Source organism: Pseudopipra pipra, chromosome 8 (assembly GCF_036250125.1).
Source record: "Pseudopipra pipra isolate bDixPip1 chromosome 8, bDixPip1.hap1, whole genome shotgun sequence".
Taxonomy (NCBI): domain Eukaryota; kingdom Metazoa; phylum Chordata; class Aves; order Passeriformes; family Pipridae; genus Pseudopipra; species Pseudopipra pipra.
In genome coordinates, this window is record NC_087556.1 from 30,737,791 (window position 1) to 30,757,830 (window position 20,040).

General features: G+C 51.8%; 1 protein-coding gene across 1 annotated transcript; it reads right to left on the minus strand.

Moving 5' to 3' along the window:
- Positions 1-894: 894 nt before the first annotated feature.
- Positions 895-19,380, minus strand: PWWP2B (PWWP domain containing 2B). The gene is made up of 3 exons (XM_064663457.1): positions 19,173-19,380; positions 11,001-12,645; positions 895-1,423 (listed from the first exon to the last, which is right to left on the minus strand). Exons 1-2 carry the CDS (start codon positions 19,346-19,348, stop codon positions 11,019-11,021), a joined length of 1,803 nt encoding a protein of 600 aa, XP_064519527.1. The 5' UTR covers positions 19,349-19,380; the 3' UTR covers positions 895-1,423; positions 11,001-11,018.
- Positions 19,381-20,040: the final 660 nt, after the last annotated feature.

The following is a 20,040-nucleotide window of genomic DNA, read 5'->3' on the forward strand; positions in this document are numbered from 1 at the left end:
CACCACAGCCTTCCTGCTGTTCTAAGGGATGCAGATTTGACTCACTGTGTGCTGGACTGGGAGTCAGCAGAACAGTTTTGGAGCTGAGCTCTTCTTGTGACACTTTATTGCTGAAAAGGGAAGCTCTGACCTCTCTTGCTGACATTCAAAGACCACAATGTGAAGCAGCACGAACCAGGAAAACACGAGCCTGTGTGATTTCCGACCCGCTCGCTCTAACTCAGTGAGAGTTCAATCCTGTGTTTGCTGCAGCAGGTCCAGCAGACAGGAAGCAGGATCTGTGCAGAGATCCTGCAGCTCCAAGGCAATCTTCAACAGCCAGATAACATTTCACTGAGCAGGGACACTCTGAACTGTTTTCTCCAGCATCAGAAGCAATGGCTTACCACAAATTAATGTTTCTGGACTGAGGGAATCCAAGGAAAAGCTAGACTAACACAAACCCAAAAACTTAACCAATACAGTTCCAGAACGCTGGGCATAGGTCACTTCATCTGTGAACTGTCCACTCCAAATTTGTCACAAAAGCTGTTTGCTGGATTAGAGACTGCAAGTCACCTCTGGTCACGTGTAAGGAGGAAGATCCTTCTATCCAACAAGCGTCCAACGGGCCTTAAATCACACTTGCTGACTGGGTGTGAGCACACGAGTCAGTTCAGATCAGGGATTCCCTCTCTGGCTGGAGCCATTAGCCCAGACCCACCCTACGCACCCAGCACGGGCAGGCCCAGGCTGTGCTGCTGTTCCAGGTGACTTTGGAAAGTACCAAGGTAGGACCCAGAGCCATCCCAAGTCACCAGCACTGCTTGTTCACATACCTGAAACCACTGACTCCCTCCACTCTGCAGCAAATGACACAAAAAAGCTTTAACACATACAATGACAGCCACATCCTTGTGTGTTGCACATCTTCCAAGGTTTAATAGACACAAAGTGAGTCCGTTGTACTTAAGACACTACAATGATTTCATTCTATTGCATGTCCTGACCCAATTACATTTCTCAGAGTACAGTATTGAATAGAAGTTTGGTAGCTTTAAAATTAACAAGTGTGTGAAATCTGTAAGTAAAATAAGCAGCAGCAATAATTTGGGGGATTTTATCAAGAATAGCTAATTTTAAGTAATAAATACATTCCGAGGTGTGGCTTTTGCTGTTCTCCTAGTTCATTGTTGTCTGACTGGTCAAATTCTCATTCTAGGGTAAGATATCCTTAAGCCTTTCCTGCCAGCCTCACACCAGAAGAGCCTCCCAACTCCACGTCCCGGTGCCTGTCACCTGTCCCGGATGAAACGCAGAGCACTCTGACCAGGAACCTTGTCCTCCTGCCTCCCGGCAGCCTCCAGGTTCTCCTGGGGAGCATGTCAGGGTGTTACAGACTCGGTGACCCTCTAGGAGAACAGCTGTGCTCGTCTTCTGTTACCTTGAAGAAAGGGAGAGAGGGAGAGGTTACTGTGATGGACTGACACACGCTCTGGCTTCCCTCTAAATATAGCCAGGAATTCTCCTGCTTCCAGCTGGCCCAGCGAGCAGAACCATCAGTGGCTGCAGCTTGGGAAGAAGCTTGTCAGGTTAACAAGCACAAAGTAAGAGCGGGAATTTTCCCGAAGACCGACATGATATGAACTTCAGTGACGATAATAAATCTTCAGTGTGGCTTAAGGACTCTTAAGTCCCCGTTCAGGTGGGTTACTGTAGGTTAATCCACCACGAGTCCCTACGGAGCGCACCACGTGAGGAACATCTGCCTCCAGTTTCCAAACACAATCTACAAAATAGGATTATTCTCCCCTTGAGAGCAGCCATACAGAAGGTTTCCTAAGTACCTGCAACTGCTCGAGCCATCAGCCGCTGCCGTGGTGCCCCAGCAACGTGCTCATGGAAGCCAGAGCAGCCACGTCACCTCATTCTGTCCTGGGGGTAAAGACACCTCACTTCTCCACAGTCCCCCTTTCCCCTCTTCCCACAGAATGGAGCACATGGCACCGTGGAGCCCTCGGACAGCCAGTGTCCCTCTGCTGTCACTGGCCCTGCACCAGGGAGCAGCCACTGGGGCCAAGGGCTGGTGACCTGGGAAAGGTGCATGCCCTGGAGAGGGGGATGTGCCTGGCAAAAACTAAGGAAGAGAGAAGTCCTCACCTGTACCCCTGCATGCAGGAGGGACTTGCACTGGCCCTGTAAGCCAGGTTATGATGTGGAAGCATTGGAAAAGCTCGAGGGGAGGATCCATTTGCCTTCAAGATCAAGTGAAGAAACCAGAAGACACGTGGAACAACTCGGTGATACAGAATCACCGAGAGAGAACGGCACGGAGATCTCCACTTCAGCAATGAGCTGCATCACAGCAGCTTGAGCAGCCCAAGAGTCTGACCAGCCCCAACACAAGTCTGTGTCACATCAACCACATCAACTCCAGCCCAGTAGGAACCACAGGAGACACCAGCTCGGATCTGTGTTCCTGACACACAGCATTAATGCTATGAAGGAACAGATCAAAAACCTTCAAACCCCCCACCAGCTGAGGTTTGTGACTTACAGAGCACAATGAACTAAGAACACCAAACACAGGAAGAGGATCACATCCCCAATGCTGCTGACACAGCAGCAGCAGTGCTCCTGTGGGCAGGGGAACCAAAGGGACACTGATTCACCCAGACTCAGCATCCAGAATGATCCTCAGCAGTGCCCACACAATGGAGAATGCAAAGAGCTGATTCAATACACCAGGAACATCTGTCCCAAAAGCTGTATTGCAGAGAAGGGCTGCAGTCAGGTTTCATACAGTCCTTCAGTATTTAGCAGAATCACCCCTGAGAAACTGGAGGGTCTCACCCCAGGGCTCTACTACCTACAGTCGACAGAGTATAAATCCATACTTAATCATGAAGGAGAATCTATTCGTTTGCCTTCTGAGGAACAGAGAAACTTTCAAGAGCACACAACAAACTCACTTGCAGGTTTATCACAGTACACCTACCAAAGCCTTCCATGAGGCCCATTGACCTGGAACAATATCCCTCAAATGGCTTTGAGAGCACTGACCCTTTTGAGACAGATTACAGAGTGAGACGATCTGGTCTAAACAGGAAAAAGTGCATTTCCTGGCTAAGCAAGTCCTCAAGCAGGTTGGATTCTTAGGAATTTCTCACTTGGGGGAAGGAAGCATCACACCAGAAGCAGGATGCCAAGCAAGTCCCAGGGAAGGGGACTTGCCTGTGCCAGGGCAGACACTGCCCCTCCATGGGGAAAGGGCTGGGGCCAAACCACAGCTGCTCAGGGAACTACCTGGGGGAGAAAGATTAGGGACACCTGGGGCAAATATTGGGGACTCTCTCCTCTGGGAGCAAAAAGTTGTTGCTACCAGCAATATAGCCAGCTGCTTTAGAACAGCTGTGTGCTCTGTGGCTTGGAACGCCAGAGCCCCAGCACCCTGTGCCTGCAGGTGGGTGGGTGTCTGTCCCCAGCAGAGCTCCACAGCTAGGCTGGGTGGGGGACAGAGGCCACCCTCCACACAGAGAGAGAGCTCAGGCGTCTGTGCAAGCAGAGCAGACCCAGGAGTTTTCAATGCATCTAAGAGCAGCAGCACAGCGACAGTCCCTCGTATGCTCTCGCTTCGACCCTGAGAGACTTCAAAGATTTCTGTTTAAAAAAACTTTCCAAGATGGAGCAGCAGCTGAAGCCCCACATTCCAGGCATCGCTGCTGCCTCAGTCCACATGTGAGTAATGAACACGATACAGGCTGACTCATGACAGCCCGGGTGCTAAGTTGTGTCCAAAGGAGAGCCAAGGCAACTCTCCTGAAGCCAAGTGCCTGTTCATAATTAAAAAATGAAGTTTTGGATCAAATAAAGCCATTCACAAATCCAGATTTAACAGCAGCAGTGGAGTGCAGAAGACAATTTATAGGTTGCTGCACCCCAAGTGTGCCCAAGAAGCATATTTTGAGGAATATTTTCTAATCATAAAGCAGTTAACAGCAGGCTGTAAATGAGCATCATCAAATCAGTCTTCCTCCAACCATCTCCCCTTGGGGGAAGGACAGAGTGGCTGCTGCTGGGAGCAGACTGAGAAAGTCCTTTCTTCCCATGCCTTCCTCTGGTGGGAGGAGGGAGAGGGTGGGTGGGGGTTACTGGATGGCAGCTGGGATACCCATCTCTGGCCCACTGAATGGCATTTTGGAACAGTCTCCAACTCTCAAGGCACCAGAAGCCAGCTGACTTGAGCAGGCTGGCAGCTATGCTCTCCCACACTGGAGTTCTCAAACTCCATCATCTGAGTATCCCTTCTACAAATCCTGCATCGTGGTTGAGAGTTTCTGCTTTGGGAAAGGGCTGCTTTCTGCATGAAAAAATGGCTAAAGTTATTGGCTTGAATCAAAACAGAGCAAGTCATCACTCACAAGCGAAGTCAAACTAGTAATTTGCTACAATTCATTCCTTAAGCTGCAGAGAGCACACAGGAAATGTGCTTTATAAAGAAACCCAGGCTGGCTGATCCTGCACTAACAGACCTAAAACAGATGAAACAGGAACTAGTATGTCAGTGAAGGCACTCGCTCCTTCAGAAATTCATCAGCTTAATGAGAAGAGCCTTCATTAAAACGTGCCCAGCTCCTCCCTTCCAGAGACACGCATGTCATGACCAGGCGATGACACGGCTGACGTGGGGCAGCGACGGGGGTTGTGGGACCACTGGGGACCCTCTCTAAGGTGAGGTGAGTCACATTCACCTGCATGGGCAGAGGAGCCACTCGTGGACCTTCACCTCACGCTGCATCCGCTGGGATGGGAGCACTTCTGCTGCCCATGGGCACCTCAGGGCAGGCAGGAGACACAGCCACAGCCCTCACACACCAGAGGGACATTGTCACCTGTGTGCGTGGCAGGTCCCATGCTGCTCCTGATCTGGCAGAAAAAGCACCAAGAGAAGTGAGAGCACTCTGCAGCTGACTGAAGAGCTGGAGATCTGAAGATGTGAAGAGCACAAGCCCTCCAGAAATCAAGGTATTAAGGCCCATCTGTGTCCTCACTGCTGGTCACGGGAAGCCTATTTGAGCCGTACGTAATCTCAGGATGCGCAGAGTTCGTTATCTGGCTAATGCAGAGCCCACGTGTTCCATACAGGTACACACACAGTGCAAAACAACTGCAGCAAACAGATTTAAATAAACTAAACCAGGCCCCAGCTCATCCTCATCTAGTCTGCAGGGTACAGGCAAGCTGCTCCTTAAGTCTTTTACAGTAAGGAGTCAGGGTTTGTCACTCAGTCCACACGCTCCTGTTCACCTTGATCCCAGCACCACCAATGGGGACTTATGGACAAAACAGAACACGTCAGGGCTGAAGAACAGCAGCTCATAAGTTTTTCAACGTTTAAGAACATTCACAGCAATTTTTGGGATCGAAGTTCTACCTTGGACATCTGAACATGAAAATGAGAAATATTCAAATGTTCAAGGCCAGGTTAGACAGGGCTCGGAGCACCTGGTCTAGCGGAAGGTATCCCTGCCCCTGGCAGGGAGATGGAATGGGATAGTCTTTAAGGTCCCTTCCAACCCAAACCATTCTGGGATTCTATGAATCGTGTCACCCCATTGTGTTACCATTAGCAATGCACAGCTACTGTGCGAAGATCCAGTTGGTTCCTCACCTGCAGAGCACATGAACCCTTCCCTACACAGAGCCACTGCCAAGTTTCCCAAAATCCCCTATTCCTTCTTGGCCCAAAGGAGCCTTTCCATACATGCACCTTGGAGGTGCTCAGTACTGTACAAACTGGAGAGGCAGGACAAGCTCTGAGCCCTGCCTGGGAGACCAGAGGATTCCCTCAGGGGTGCTTCACCTCTCTGGGGACCAGCGCTGCCCATCCCGGGCTGCCCTTCAGCCGCAACTCCCACCCTGCTGCTCTCTGTGTTCGCTGGGAAAACGGGAATTGTAGCCACAGTTTCAGACACCTCCACTTGAGGTGAGTAAATAAATGCAATTCAGGAAAACATACAGAAATTCTGGTTTTACATAACTTGAAAAAGTTTTCAAAGAAACCAGTTTCCGTGTTCTTTGTCCAGACATCTCTCCCACCCATTGCCCCAAAACCCTGGCACAGCCCCCAATCCTGCCTGGACCTCACAGGCACTGAGTGCACTGTGGGCTGGTGACACCCACCCACTCTGCCCACCGTGGGCACGCTTGGCCAGCACGACCAGCAGAGGCTGAGAGCTCCAGCTGGGACTCAGAGACCCTTAGCCCCTGGAGCAGCTTGCTCTGCTCCCAAGGGAGTTGCTAAGCCCTTGGTGGATACAATCTCCCCCAGCAGCTGAAGTTACAGCTCCCGTAAGCCGATCCCATTCCTTGGCATCGGCACAGCATGGGTGCAGTTAGAAATAGCACAATGTATGGCCTGGTGGCATTTCCAGAAAACACGCCTGGGAGCAGAGACTGGAGAGAGAGGGGCCATGGGTGGCAGGATGGGGAGCAGCAGCGTGGATCTAGGTGTCTCCAAATGCAGTCCGTGGGTACAATGTGCTTTTGGGAACAGGAAGATCAGTGGGATGTCACCTAACACAGCTCCAGCCATCAGTGCAGGGCACACAAAAATGCAGCACAGTCTATTTTGGACTTGTTCTCCCACCTTGTATTAGTGTGCAGAGACGCTGACTCTAAGATGTTTGCAGGAAGACTGAGAAGCAGTAATTAAGTTGGATGCCTGGTGGACTGAAGCATCCAGAAAGCAGGCCAAGAAAAATCTCAAACATTCATCTTCTGCACTGAAATATTTCACGTGACTAGGCAGGTGTGTTAAAAAAAACACACAGCAATCACCACCACCACTTTATATCAAGAGATACAACCTTTTTGTGCCACTGGTAGAACAGAAGAGAAGAGGTAAAAGAGGAATGATTTATGCTGCTTCACAAGTGCTGGCAGCAGCCCTGGCTGCATGGACACGCAGAGCCCTGAATGTCTTTGAAGGTGAAGTCACAACATGACGTGCCAGGTTTTATATTAGTGGTTACTATAGATAGTGAGCGTGCAGCAGCTCTGATTTTGCTGCACACAGTAGCAGTGTGATGGATGGCTCGATGTACTGACACTGAGGGTCTATTAAGCTCATGGCAGTAAAATTAAAACCTTCAGCATTTGCAAGTTTGATGGTTCCACAGCCACAGCTTGGGGGCAGGGGGGAGGGGGAGAGAAAAGAGAGGAAGAATAAAGGAGTTTCCAGACAGAAAAAGCAAAGGAATATACATCCTGTAAACTTATTTCGTGCAGAGATGTACATTAAAGCAGTTTTTACAAGAGGTTTTACTGCATGGAAGGGCTGTGGTAGGAATGGGGATCTGTCATGAAGAGCCACAGAGCAGGAGACCCTGTGGCACAGCAGGACCTGCTGAACTTGCCAAGGGACTGTCCCTGCAGGAACACTCTCCCCACACAGGGGGTTGGAGCAACACACGCTCCTGGAAGAGCCCAGCCCCACATGATGTGTTCCTGGAGTAGGGAGAGGGTGGCCTTTGGAAACACGGGTCTGCTTCTGTCCTGCGCCCAAGCCTGTGGCAAAGCTGGAGCTATGGCTGCAGCCTCCAACAAAACATTTGTGACACCTACCCAAGGGTCCTTGCTCCCCTGTCATGGCCCTTGGATGGGCTTTCCCTAACAGAAAGGCGAACATCCATCACTCTGGGCCAGCGGCAACTGCTGTCCTCGTGCCTTGTGATGGCTCCCTGATGTCACAGGGAAGCTACAGAGCGGCACAAGGACATGCTGAGCAGACATGTCTCCCCTGGCACTACTCTAAACCAAGAGTGTCTTACAAGTCTGAGTTCTACAGGCTGCTCTCTGCCTCTTGTTTTTCCAGAAACTTGTTTTACTTCATTGAAACCCTGTCATTACCTGACTAGTACTCTCTTTGCAAAAAAAGCCTAAGGACAAAGTAGTAACAAGAAGTGATCCTACCAGCTCCTTCAACCCAGTTTAAAAAAGAATAAATCCAATTGTTCCAGTTTTAAATGCATCCACAAATGACCTGCATTATTTGTACATTTTTTCCAGTAATTACCCTCTGCAGAACAGATCATGTGCCAGAAGACAAAGTTTCTCAACAGAAAGTGTCACCGGTCACAAACTTCTGCTGTGCCCAGAATTAGCATGAGCAGTGTCCATGCTGAGGGCACCTCCTGGACTCTTGTTCTGATGACAACAAGCCCTTGTGCCGCTGCTGGTGAATCCCAGCACGATGGATTTTATAGTGGTCCCATGCAATATTACCAGGTTGCCCAGAGAAGCTGTGGTTGCTCCATCCCTGGAAGCGTTCAAGGCTAGCTTGGATGGGGCTTGGAGCAACCTGGGATAGTGGAAGGTGTCCCTGTCCATGGCAGGGGGTTGGAACGAGATGAGATTTAAGGTCTCTATCAAATCAACCTTCAGGAAAGAACAATCAATGAGCACCTGAAAGAAACATTTCAGTTCTACCTTAGGGAAAATCAAGGAAAGCAATAAAATTCAATCCTCCTGAATAGAGAGAATTAGGAACAGGCAATTCTCTGAAATGAGAAGTTTTATAAGTGATGTACCAAAACACCAGACATGCTGGTCTGATGGGGAATCTACGTAATCATGACACATGGAACATGGGAAGTTGCTTGGTTCTGCTTTTCTAGTTTTGAGCAACTGAAGTTCTTTATTCAACTGTCATATTGTCTCCAGCTAGGCAGATTGTGTTGGCAGCTCACCTCAGACACATGTAAGGCAGGAAATCACCTGTGGAAAGCCAGCTGAAGGAGGCCAGCAAAATGGTGATATATGATATATGTATATACTCATATACACATGAGGAAGTTTGGCTGCAGAGCACAGAGGGAAGGAAAGGTCTGGTCTAATCCAGGCCATCCCACCATCTTCTTGTAATTCTCAACATGCTCTTCTTTCCCCCAGTTTACAGACCTGCTCTGTACCTCAGATCCCATCGTGTCTCCAATAACTCTGGCCTCTGGAGTAAGGGTGCTTCTCCTTCCTGAGGCCTTGCCCTGCAGTCTGTCCCTCTGCATCTCCTGGCCAGGTCCTACCGTACCCACCACATCGGCACTGGTACTACTGGTACCAATAGCCAGCACTTTTCACAGGCTGATGTGGCCGGGCAAGCATCCTCCCATTCTGACTTCCAGGTCTGGACTTGGAACTCCTCTTGGACACAACACTTTCCTACTCCCTGCAGACTGACTGGCATGGCCAATGTCTGATCTGAAGCATTAGGTGCTTCATCACAGAACTGTTAGGGTTGAAAGGGATGTCTGGACATCCATCATCCATCCCCTCACCCTGTCCCTTCTTCTCCAGCTGTGCCAGGCCAGCCCACCCAGAGCACACAAGGACAAGGATAGCTGACGGGAATGGTGACATTCACTACAGTTGTCCCACACTGCTCACACAGGCAATGAAGACAGCTCAGAGAAGGATGAAGTTTGCTGCTCCTTTAACCAGAGCACTGTCCAGAGGAGCCATGGATTGGCCAGGACTCTTCCACTGGCGAGGACAGTGTATTCTGGGCAGCAGGTTTATTTATACTCCTGATCAAGCTAACAGGAATTTGGGTCCAATCCAAACACTCCTGATATAAGAAAGCCAGAGTTAAGCAGCAGCTGAAGGGGCAGGATGAAGCTTAAATGCTGCTGCTGCAGTTATATGCTTTTACCAGCTCCAGTGTCCAGTTGTCCACACACCCCAAGCACACAGAATAAATATGCCATGCTCTGATTATTTACTCCAGCCAGGCTTGCTGAGATGGAGTCATAACCCAAGCAAAGTTAAGTCATTCATCACACTCGAGCAAGGGGTGAAGTCCCATGACAGAGGGTAAAAAAAAAAATTTTGTTTTCCCAACAGGATTACACGAGCACTGACCATCCCAGTCCCACCACACTACGAAGGCTTAGATAAAGAGCAGAGTCTACAGGAGCAGCACTGGCTTAAACACAGAGAGTCCTTCTAGCATGGAACAGAGCAGAGAGTTCAGGGGACAACATAAGAAACCATGCTGCATAAACCACAGCCTTTGCCAACAAGGCTCTTCCTAACGATTAGTTCTGGTTTTTCCCCTTGTCTAACATCAACTGGAATGACAGATGGTATTTCTATTCCCAATCACACCACATCCTGTATTTTTAGGTAGTAAATTTTCATTCTGTGCAGAGCTTTGATTGTTTGATGAGAAAGGGAGACCCATCCTCCTCCAATACAAACAATCAACTCCCATGCTTCCACTCCCATCTAATGACCTCACACAAAGAGGTTGCAGGTGAAGCCCAAAGGAATTTAATTTGATCCAGGCCATTCCCCAGCAACACACTGACAATTTAGGCACAAGCCAAACATAAGTGCTGTGAGAGATATTGAAGTACTGCTCCCCAGTTAAAGAAAGTTTTTGGCACAATCATTTTGAAGAGTCATAAAGGGTCATCATAAGAAATCCAAACCAGAAGGGTCAGAGCAGGGGGAGAAAAGGGCCCTCAGGGGCCCTGAACTGTTCCAGGTAACTGCTGGGCACCAGCACCTACATATGATAAACGTCATCTCAATCCCAATAGAAGTTTTAGTTCTTTGAACCAAAAGGTGTTCCAAAGAAACTGAAAGCCTAGGTAGGAACTGTAAATCCTCCAGGCAAATGAAGCACCCTCAATACTCCACACATCTCAGTCTCAGCTGTAAACAGTGCTGATACAGAGCTACAGGTTCATCAGCTCTTTGAACAGGCAGTGCTGCTTCCTCATGGGATCAGCTGCCCTGCACTTCCCTCTGGGAACAGGGGCTCCAACTCCCATGGTCCCTCCAAAAGTCTGGAGTTCAAGCTTCTCACCATCTCTGAAATTACCACCACCAACAGCCAGATGTTTAAGTTTCTCAGTTGTAAACCTCAGACTTTATGGAGAAACAAATTCAAACAAAACATTTAAAAAGCTTAAGGAAGGGAAGCATTGATGGAAAGCATTAGTCCAGCAAGCACTCACCTGAAACTGGAGGCAAAGTTATGTCTCAAACTGTGTTAAGAGATCTCTTATTTCTGGAGTCAGGTGCTCGACTGCCTTTGCAGCTTCCGTGATCGCTTTCCGGTACATCCCTTTCTTCTTGCGATTAAATCTCAGTTTGAAAAATTCCGAGAAAGGAGACAGTTTTGAAACAGATAAGAACGAAGTCGTTGGAGAACCAAACCATGACACTTTAGCTTCTCGCCACGAGGGTTCCCCGTTTTCCTTCTGGCTGAGGTTTATGTCAAGAACGCGTGCTGGCCACCATGGAAACCCATGAATTTTACCCCAGACAATATCCCCCACTGAAACAGTCCTTCCATCTTCCGTGACACATTTAGACACACTCTGGGTGTGCAGTCTGACTGTCAGTGGCGGCACAATTTTACGCTCATCTTTTGAAGATGAAGAGACGGACGCATCATCACCAGGCAAAAAGTCACACAGTTCTGGTGATGTCACTTCTGAACTAGAAGACTTGGATTCGTCTAGACTGTCATTGCTACACACTGATAAACTAGAAGAATCTGCTTTTCTTTTGCGATAATTCATGAGGAAAGCCAAGTTATCATGTCCATCTTTAGCCTGGGGAAACCTTTTAAAGTCATCATCTTCACCTGAACTCCCTGAAGATATCTCAGCCAAACCTCTGTCAGTGGATTCATCATTGTAAAATGCTCCGGGATTGGACTCCCTGCTGTTCTGAAGGACATTCATTTCATCAATCAGTTCTGCCTTATAAATTGAAACACTCTGACCATCGTTCATGCGATGGGGCTTCAGCCGTATCTTTGGGGGTGGGACATCCACACTGGAATGCACTGGCCGTGTGAGCTTCAGTTTTGGAATGGAAGCAAGCTGGCTGCCTGCTGACTTGTCCATTAAACATTTGGTTTCTCGACACCGTTCAGAGTCCCTGGTCTCCTCTTGGTCCCCCGCTCCGTTCTGCAATACTCGCTCTGGACAGAACGGTTTGACCGAGCCATGGACCCGGGAAGGGATTTTTACCACTTCACCTTTCCCTTGTGGGGTACTGTAGGATATTTTTATAACTGGTGTTCGATGTACCTCCCCAGAAAACTTGTCATCCTCCCTCTTCTCTCTTTTGTTCCTTTTCTCCACGTAGTCGGAGTCGCTGTGCTTTTTCTGCTCCTTGTCCTGAATGCTCAGCTTCCTCCTGGTTTTGGTGTTCTGCCGCGGCGCCGCGTCCTCGGGGTTCAGGGTGTTCTTGCACTTCTCACAGAGCACCTGCCTGGGCCGCAGCCTGATGGTGCTCATGATGAGCCTCCCTGGGTCTCTGTTCCTCGACAGACGCCTCCTCGTTCTCTTTATAGTCCGTGGTGGCGGCTGCGGGACCCATTGGTTGTAGGTGTGGCGCAGCCAGAGGGGCCGGGGGAAGGGGGCTCCCTCAAAGTATGGTGGGTAGGGGGGCAGGCCTGGTGGGGGGGGCGGCAGCAGCGGGGGCACCTGCTCCTCACCGTTCCCCTTGGGAGGCTTTTCGGCAGCAGGCAGTGCCTCCGGCTCACCCTGTGCACCATCCCCGCCGTCGGCAGTGCCATTAGCGCAGGTGCCAGCGGGAGGGTCCTCGTGCTTCGGGAAGGAGGATGGGAGGCAGAACAATCCAGACCTAAAATGGGGTGACAAAGGCAAGGAGGAAAAGAAACAGTCAGGAGATTTGAAAAGTGGAAACCCCCAAGCCCCAACCCTCCCAACAACTTCAATACCAAGATGTCCTAGTTAGGACAGCTGGGACCAGTTCATGACTGCATGGGTGTAACCCAAAACTGTGTATTCTATAGCCTTCCATGACATTTCCCAGAAACTTTTCAATAGACTATTTACACCCTCTGCCCAGATCAACCTGACTCCTCAGGCTGTAAACTAGGTGTTAAGAGGCCTGCGAGATAGGAGGGTGCCTCCCTGTTCCTCACACCCTTTGTGAAACTCCCCGCCCTGAGGAAAGTACTGGCCATTCCTGCCTGAACTGGAGAATATATAATCTTGGAGTCTTGGAACTTTTTTAACCACTCGTGGGATCCAGAGGAAGACTGCAGATCACCACGCTTCAACCAGACTGCAACCACCACCCTCAACCAGACTGCAATCACCACTTTTGACCAGACTGCAACAGCACTCTCACCAACAGGTTTTTTCCCCTCTCCCTTTACTTTGGACTCAGAGGGCCCAACAAACTGCATGAACTCTGTTCATGCCCCAGGATGCTGGGTTATACATTTGGGTTTTGTGGGTTAAAACCAATTGTTTGTCTGTATAATCGTACTTATTGTATTATTTTATTAAATTGTTATTCTGACTTATAATCTCTCTTTTGGGTTGAGTTCATTTTCCCCTGCTGGTTTACCTTTAAACCAGCACACAAGAACACAACATTCTCCCTTGACTTTTAAGACCAGGCAACCAATTCTGCCACTGAAAAAAAATAACAGCAGTGCAAAATATCGGCAAGGTGTCTTACTCTTCTGCCAGGAAAGCTACAGAGATCAAAACCTCTTTCTCCATGAACTCTTAGCACAAAGTTTTGCTCTAAGAAGTTGTAGGTTTTATCCTGCAAAGCAGTTTATTGCATCAGCATGCTGGTAAGGCCAAGGAGGGCTGTGATAGGATTAGCCTTCAGGGAGCTATGAAACTGCAGTTCTTCACACTGTACCTGCTCGGCTGATTTTCCAGCTTCTCATTCCAAACCTGAACACCTTGACTTGGGTGCATAATTTGCACTTTCAAGCCACAGGTCCATGAGGACACGGCTCTGCTCCTCTCCCGCAGTCTCTCCACATACAATTATATTTCCTCAAATAAGGAATCAACTACTGCTTCAGAACAGCAAGATTAACAATGATGGTGTTCTGTCATTCAAGGCCAAGTCTCATTACAGACCAGCGAAGTCTGGATACAACATCTTGCCTAGATATTGACAAAAGCAGATCCTCTGAAATGCTGAAACTTGCAACAGCAATTCATGTCTCCAGAATTTATGAATTTATGCCCTTGGCCTGACATTAGAAATATTGCACTAACACAGCACTGGGACAGATATCTGCCCTTAAACATCAACTCTGACCAGGCAGCACTTGCTGTCTTGGCTTTCCAGACACACTTCTGCAGAAAACACACAGTCACTGAAGTGTGGGGGCTTTTTAAGTAACAACAAAATTCTGTACTGGGGAGTAACGAAGGAGATGCAAAGGGATGGAGAGCAGGTAAAGACCAAACATCAGTCTAAGATGCTACACTCCCATTCCCTTCCTTGCCAGCTATTGCTTTCTTTCCAACCCCCAGGAAGGAAGGGGCAAGTTTCTTGGTGGTGTTACAGAGAGGGGGCACTTTGCCAAGCGTTAGCAGAAGGGCACTGAAGAGGAGCTGAAGGCATCCACTGAATCCCACACTCCTCACCAAGAGCAGCACAAAGCCACTGCCGTGTGTTCACCAATGGAGAGGAGTCTGGAGAGTCCTTTCCCATTACTGAAAGAATGCAAGAACATGCTGTTAAATGACAGTTTAGTTTAACTGGGAAAGGATTAAGCTGTTGAAATCACATAATTTGGAACAAAATACTTTTGTTTTAAGAGGCTTTTTTAAACAAGACAACTGAGAACGTAGGTGTCTTCAAACGACAACCCAGAAAGCCAGTACAGTTTGCACAGCCAGAGAGAGATGTCGGCACTGTTCATAAAACAATTCAAAGTGAGACCATTTCTAAATGCAATGATGGCTACAACTTATGGTTATTTTATGCAGTGAGGTTGTGTGAGTTGGTCACACCACACCACTGCTTCTTATGTGGACACAAGCTCACTCCCCCTCCTGCAAGCTCCTGCAGGCCAGCCCGGCCCCTGTCCCTTCCCACAGCCTGCCTCTGAGTGGGCAGGTCACTGAATCCACATCCTGCCCCAGGATCCAGCCTGGCACAGAGCTCCTCACTCAGCACAAGTGGAGCACCCAAAGGGTAACTCACGGGGTGGTTTACCCCTGTAAGATTAACCTATCAGCACCCTGTAACCCTGCTGGGTTGGACATGGCCTCCATGCCAGGGAGCACACCCCACAGGCCCCGGGCACTGCCTGCCCCAATTGTCACCCTGTGCCAGGGCACCAGTTCAGCAGGGAGGCCTGTAAGAAAGATGGGGACAAACTTCTCAGTAGGGCCTGCTGGGAATAGGACAAGGCATGATAATTTCACACTGACAGAGGGCAGGGTTAGATGGGAGATTGGGAAGGAATCCTTCCCTGTGAGGGTGGTGAGGCCCTGGCACAGGTTGCCCAGAGAAGCTGTGGCTGCCCAATCCCTGGAAGTGTTCAAGGCCAGGTTAGATGGGGCTTGGAGCAACCTGGGCTAGTGGAAGGTGTCCCTGCCCATGGCAGCGGTTTGGAACTGGATGACCCCTTAAAGATTCCTTCTGACCCAAACCATTCCATGATTCCATGAGTCTATACAGCAGTGCCAGTGCTCTGAGAGAAGACATGACCTGCCTTGCCCGAGGGATTATACAAATTGCCATGCTGGACAACAAAGCAGCTTAAGATAAATTTTCAGTGCCAGCACCTTCCATGTGGCCAGGTAGTGGCTCTGTCAGGAGGGTCATGGCCAGATGGGGACAGACAAGCTCTGCAAACCCCACTGAGGCACATGGCACTGAAGAACCACTCCTGTACTGGAAGTGTCTCCAAAGGCCAAGAGAACAGTTGTGCTGAGGAATCGTACTTTTTCCACACCTTCCATGCCAGGTCCAGGCAGAGGTAAGACAAGCTCTGACATCTCGCATGCCTCCCTTTGAGACACTGTCTGTCCCAGCCTAACATCCTGGGCACAGGGGGAAGGAAAACAGCTGCAGAGAGGCTGTGCACTGGTACCTCTTATCTTGTCACCATATTGCCAGGTGCCAGCAGCACCCGTTCAGCATGACTGAACCCCTGCCACAGCCCAAGGCTGCTTCGGCTTTTTCTATCCCTCCACCCCACACACTCTGGAGGGGTTTCCCTATCCACCCACACTACACACTCTAGAGGGGTTTCTCTGTCCCTCTAGCCTACACACTACGGATGGGGAAGCATTGACAGACCAAGCTCCTTGTGCTGCTTTGGCCCTGGGAAGGCCAGCTACAGGTGGTTAAGTCCTACCCCTGGAGAGCTGATCCAGCTGCCCATGCCTGCAGCCCCTGGTGCTGTCCCCCCCCCCAGCCCAAAGCTGCCTTCCACGCAGGCAGAGCTCCTTGTAAGAGGATTTCATGCCGGTGTCTTTCCACTCACTGCAGAATAAGGAATGCTCCATCTGACACACTTGGCTCTGCAGGTGTTCAAGGCCAGGCTGGACGGAGCTTGGAGCAACCTGGGATGGTGGAAGGTGTCCCTGCCCATGGCAGGGGGTGGGACTGGATGGGCTTTGAAGTCCCTCCCAACCCAAACCAGTTTGTGATACTGTGATTAAAGCAGCAGGAAATACTGTGTGATGGGATTTCACTCTGCTTGTAATCCCCCTTTCTGGGGCAGCTGCAGCCAAATGGACTCAGTTACCTCAACCCAGCCTCTGCTTGGAACAGGAGATTCAGTCCTCAGATTTATGCCCGTGCATAATTAAAAAACAACTAATTGTAAGTTCAGCTGCAAAAAAACTGCCAAGTCTTGTTATCAAAAACAGTGTAACTGCAGTCAAAATGCATTTAAATCTCCGCTCAAGCGTGGACACTATGGAGCTCATTTTGAGCACAGCCAATTTATTAGAAGCAAATAACTGCCAGTCACCGGGCAGGCCCTGGTGCTGCTGCACCACCCAGGCTGTGGCAGGAAGGGACACCCGCAGGAAGGACACGGCCACTTTTTTCTGCAAATAATTCCCCAGCAGTTGGAAAGTCAGGTATGACTGTTCCCTACACCCCAGCCCCCCCGTTCCTAAAGGCACAGGGGAGAAGGCAGGGTGTAGGCAGGGTGCAGGCAGTTCTGCTGCCCACACAACCGACTGCAGGCTGAGACCCCCAAACCCAGGCAGGTGGTTTGGGGTTCAAAGTTGTGCCTGCCTTTTGTGGCTAAAATAATAGAGTCATTTGGCAGGACCTGGACAGACAGGGATCCCCTGGGTGCTCAGGGTGGCCTCCTCAGCCCATGGCACTCGCTACATCTTAGGAGAAATAATAATGGAATCACAAAACAGTTTGTGTTGGGAGGGACCTTAAAGCTCATCCAGTTCCAACTCCCCTGCCATGGGCAGGGACACCTTCCACTAAACCACGTTGCTCCAAGCCCCATCCAAGCTGACCTTGAACACATCCAGGGATAGGGCAGCCACAACTAAGTAAAACAGATTCACTAAAACCACTTTAAACCACAAAAGAAAGCTGAAGAGCCACCACACAGGCTTTCCCTATCTTTTAGGGTATTCTCTTTCTCAGCAGATAAAACAATCTGCTGTGGTGGCTTCTCTCCTTCCAGTCCTGTCCCACTGCCCGGGGGGTACAGGCAGAGCACCAGTGACCCCACACATGGAGGGGCTGGCAGGACATGGCTCCATCAGCCAGGCACAGCAGGAAGGGACACATCCCTGCCACATCTCTCTTTGGGGCACTCCAAGTTCAGCACCAAGTTGATAAATTCCTTCTGCCTTTGGGACACATCCTGACCTTCACCTTCCAACCACTGCCAGACCACCTCATGTGCTCTGCTGTACATTGAGCAAGACATCTCCTCCCCTCCACACCTCAAATCTTGGGGGTGCTTTCAGCCTGCTGCCTGTGCTCACCACAGGTCTCTGGGGTTCACCAGGAGCCAGGCACCTGCCACAACCACACTCTCACTCCCCTCTTGCTCACTGCCAGAAGCAGAAGCTGTGGCTCTCACCCACGTGCTGGCCACCACACGTCACAGCCACCACAGGCCAGGCAGCACTCGGGACCCCCACGGGCAGGATGTGGCCCCAGGGGACGGCAGCAGAATGAGATCCAGACCTGGGCCACAGCCCCAGAGCTCAGCTGGCCACTGGTCACTCTCCCACAGCACAGACCAGGGCAGGGGTGGGGCAGCACGAGGCTCCAGAGGCGCCTTAAAGCCTGTGAAAAACACTGGTCTGGCTGTTTCTTGGATCCACTGGGGGCAGAGAGGGGAAGAAAGAAGCAAAATAATAATGGAGAAAGGTTAGGGTGAAAAAATACAGGTAAAAAAGGTGTCACTGCAGAGGATGTGAATGTGAGAAGACAGAAGTAGCTGGTTTGAGGTGCTGGAGGGATGCCAAAGGCTCAGGCTGGGACCAGACTCCAGGCTGGTTTATGGACTCCCGGCAGCCATAGGTGCCTGAATACTTTTGAAAATAGTGCTCCAATTTTCCAAGATAGCCACGTGAAACTAAATAAACGATAAAAACGAAGCTCAGAAGTCCTGCCCCACACATCTCCCAGGAAGAATCGGGGAGGTGAGGCTGCTGTGCTCCCACGCAGTGCCGGCCTGACACATCCCTTCCTGAGCACACAGACACCAAACGTGCTCTTCAGAGCACCACCACAGTCCAGCAACACCCCGGCCACAGCCTCGGACAGCCGGGCCTGCTCCGGAGGGGAAACAACACCTCAGAGCCAGGGCTTGGGGGACACACACACACGAGGGACGGGGCTGGGGTGATCCAACGCGGGTCCCCGTCCCGCAGCTCCGCAGCCTGTGGGTGCCCTGTTTAGAGAGAAAGCCCCTCTGGGGTTCCCGGGACCTCGGGCTGTGCCCGGCACGACCAGGGCCGGGGCCGGGGCTGCTGCTGCGGCCATAGCCCAGCGGGAACCAGGGGGCACTGCGGGACCCGCAGGAACCGGCCTGGCCCCGGGGCTCTGCCGGCGGGCTCCGGGCTCGGGGGGAGGCCGGGGAGGGCAGTGCTGGCCCGGGCGCTGCGGCCGCGCAGGACCGGCGGGTCCGGCCCCTCTCCGGGACACGCTCACGGCGCCACGTGCGGGGCCGCGGCCGGTCCGGCCCCACCGGCCCGGGGGCACCACCGCCCCCCCCGTGCGCCCCGGGCCGGTCCCCCCGGTCCTCGCCCCCCCCAGTCCGGTCCCCCCCGCCAGTCCGGCCCCGCCGCTTTGTCCCGCCGGGGCGAACAAAGGGCGCGGGGGCACCGCGGCCCCACCGCCCCGGCCCCGCGGCCCCCGTGCCCCCGGTGCCCGCGCCGTACCTCTTGGAGCAGTCCAGCAGCACGCCGGTGAAGCGCCGCTCGCCGCAGCTCAGCGTCACCACCAGCGTGTCGTTCACCATCTGCTCCACCAGCACCGGCACCCACGCGCCCACCCGCGGCGGCGCCCCCGCCGGCTCGCCCTGCGCCCCCCGGGGCTGGGGCTGGGGCTCGGCCATGCTGCCGCCGCTGCCGCCCGGGGCCGCCGGGCCGGGCCGGGCCGGGCCGTGACCTCACGGGCCGCCCGCCGCCACCGCCCGTGACGTCACAGCACCGCCCCGCCGCCCACGTGACGTCACAGTCCCCGCCCCGCGCCGAGGCACGTGCGCGGGCGGGGGCGGGGTCGGGCGGGAAAGGGGTGGGACCGGGCCGGGAAGGGGCGGGGCCAACGCCTCGCGCCACCTGGCGGCCGATCCGCGCACCGGCACCAGCCGGGGGCGGGGCCACACCGGGGGCGGGGCCATAGCGGGGCGGGGTCATAGCAGGGGTGGGGCCATGCCGGGGCCGCTTCCCACTGGAGCTGGGCTCCAAGCGCTGTCCCTGCAACCAGCACCGTGCCCGTTCTTGGAGCACTGCTACACATCCCCAGGTTCCTTTGGAATCCAACTCTCTGAAAAGTTGCACACACTTACCTTCATATCCGTCCTTTACAGAATTCCAGAGTGGCTGGGTTGGAAGGGACCTCAGGGGATCACCCAGTACGTCCCCCCACCCAGGCAGGGTCGCCTGGAGCAGGTGACACAGGAACGTGTCCAAGTGGAGTTGGAATGTCTCCAGAGAGGGAGACTCCACACCCTCCCTGGGCAGCTGTTCCAGGCTCTGCCACTTCCATGAAAAGAAGTTCTGCTTCATGCTAAGGTGGAACTTGTGT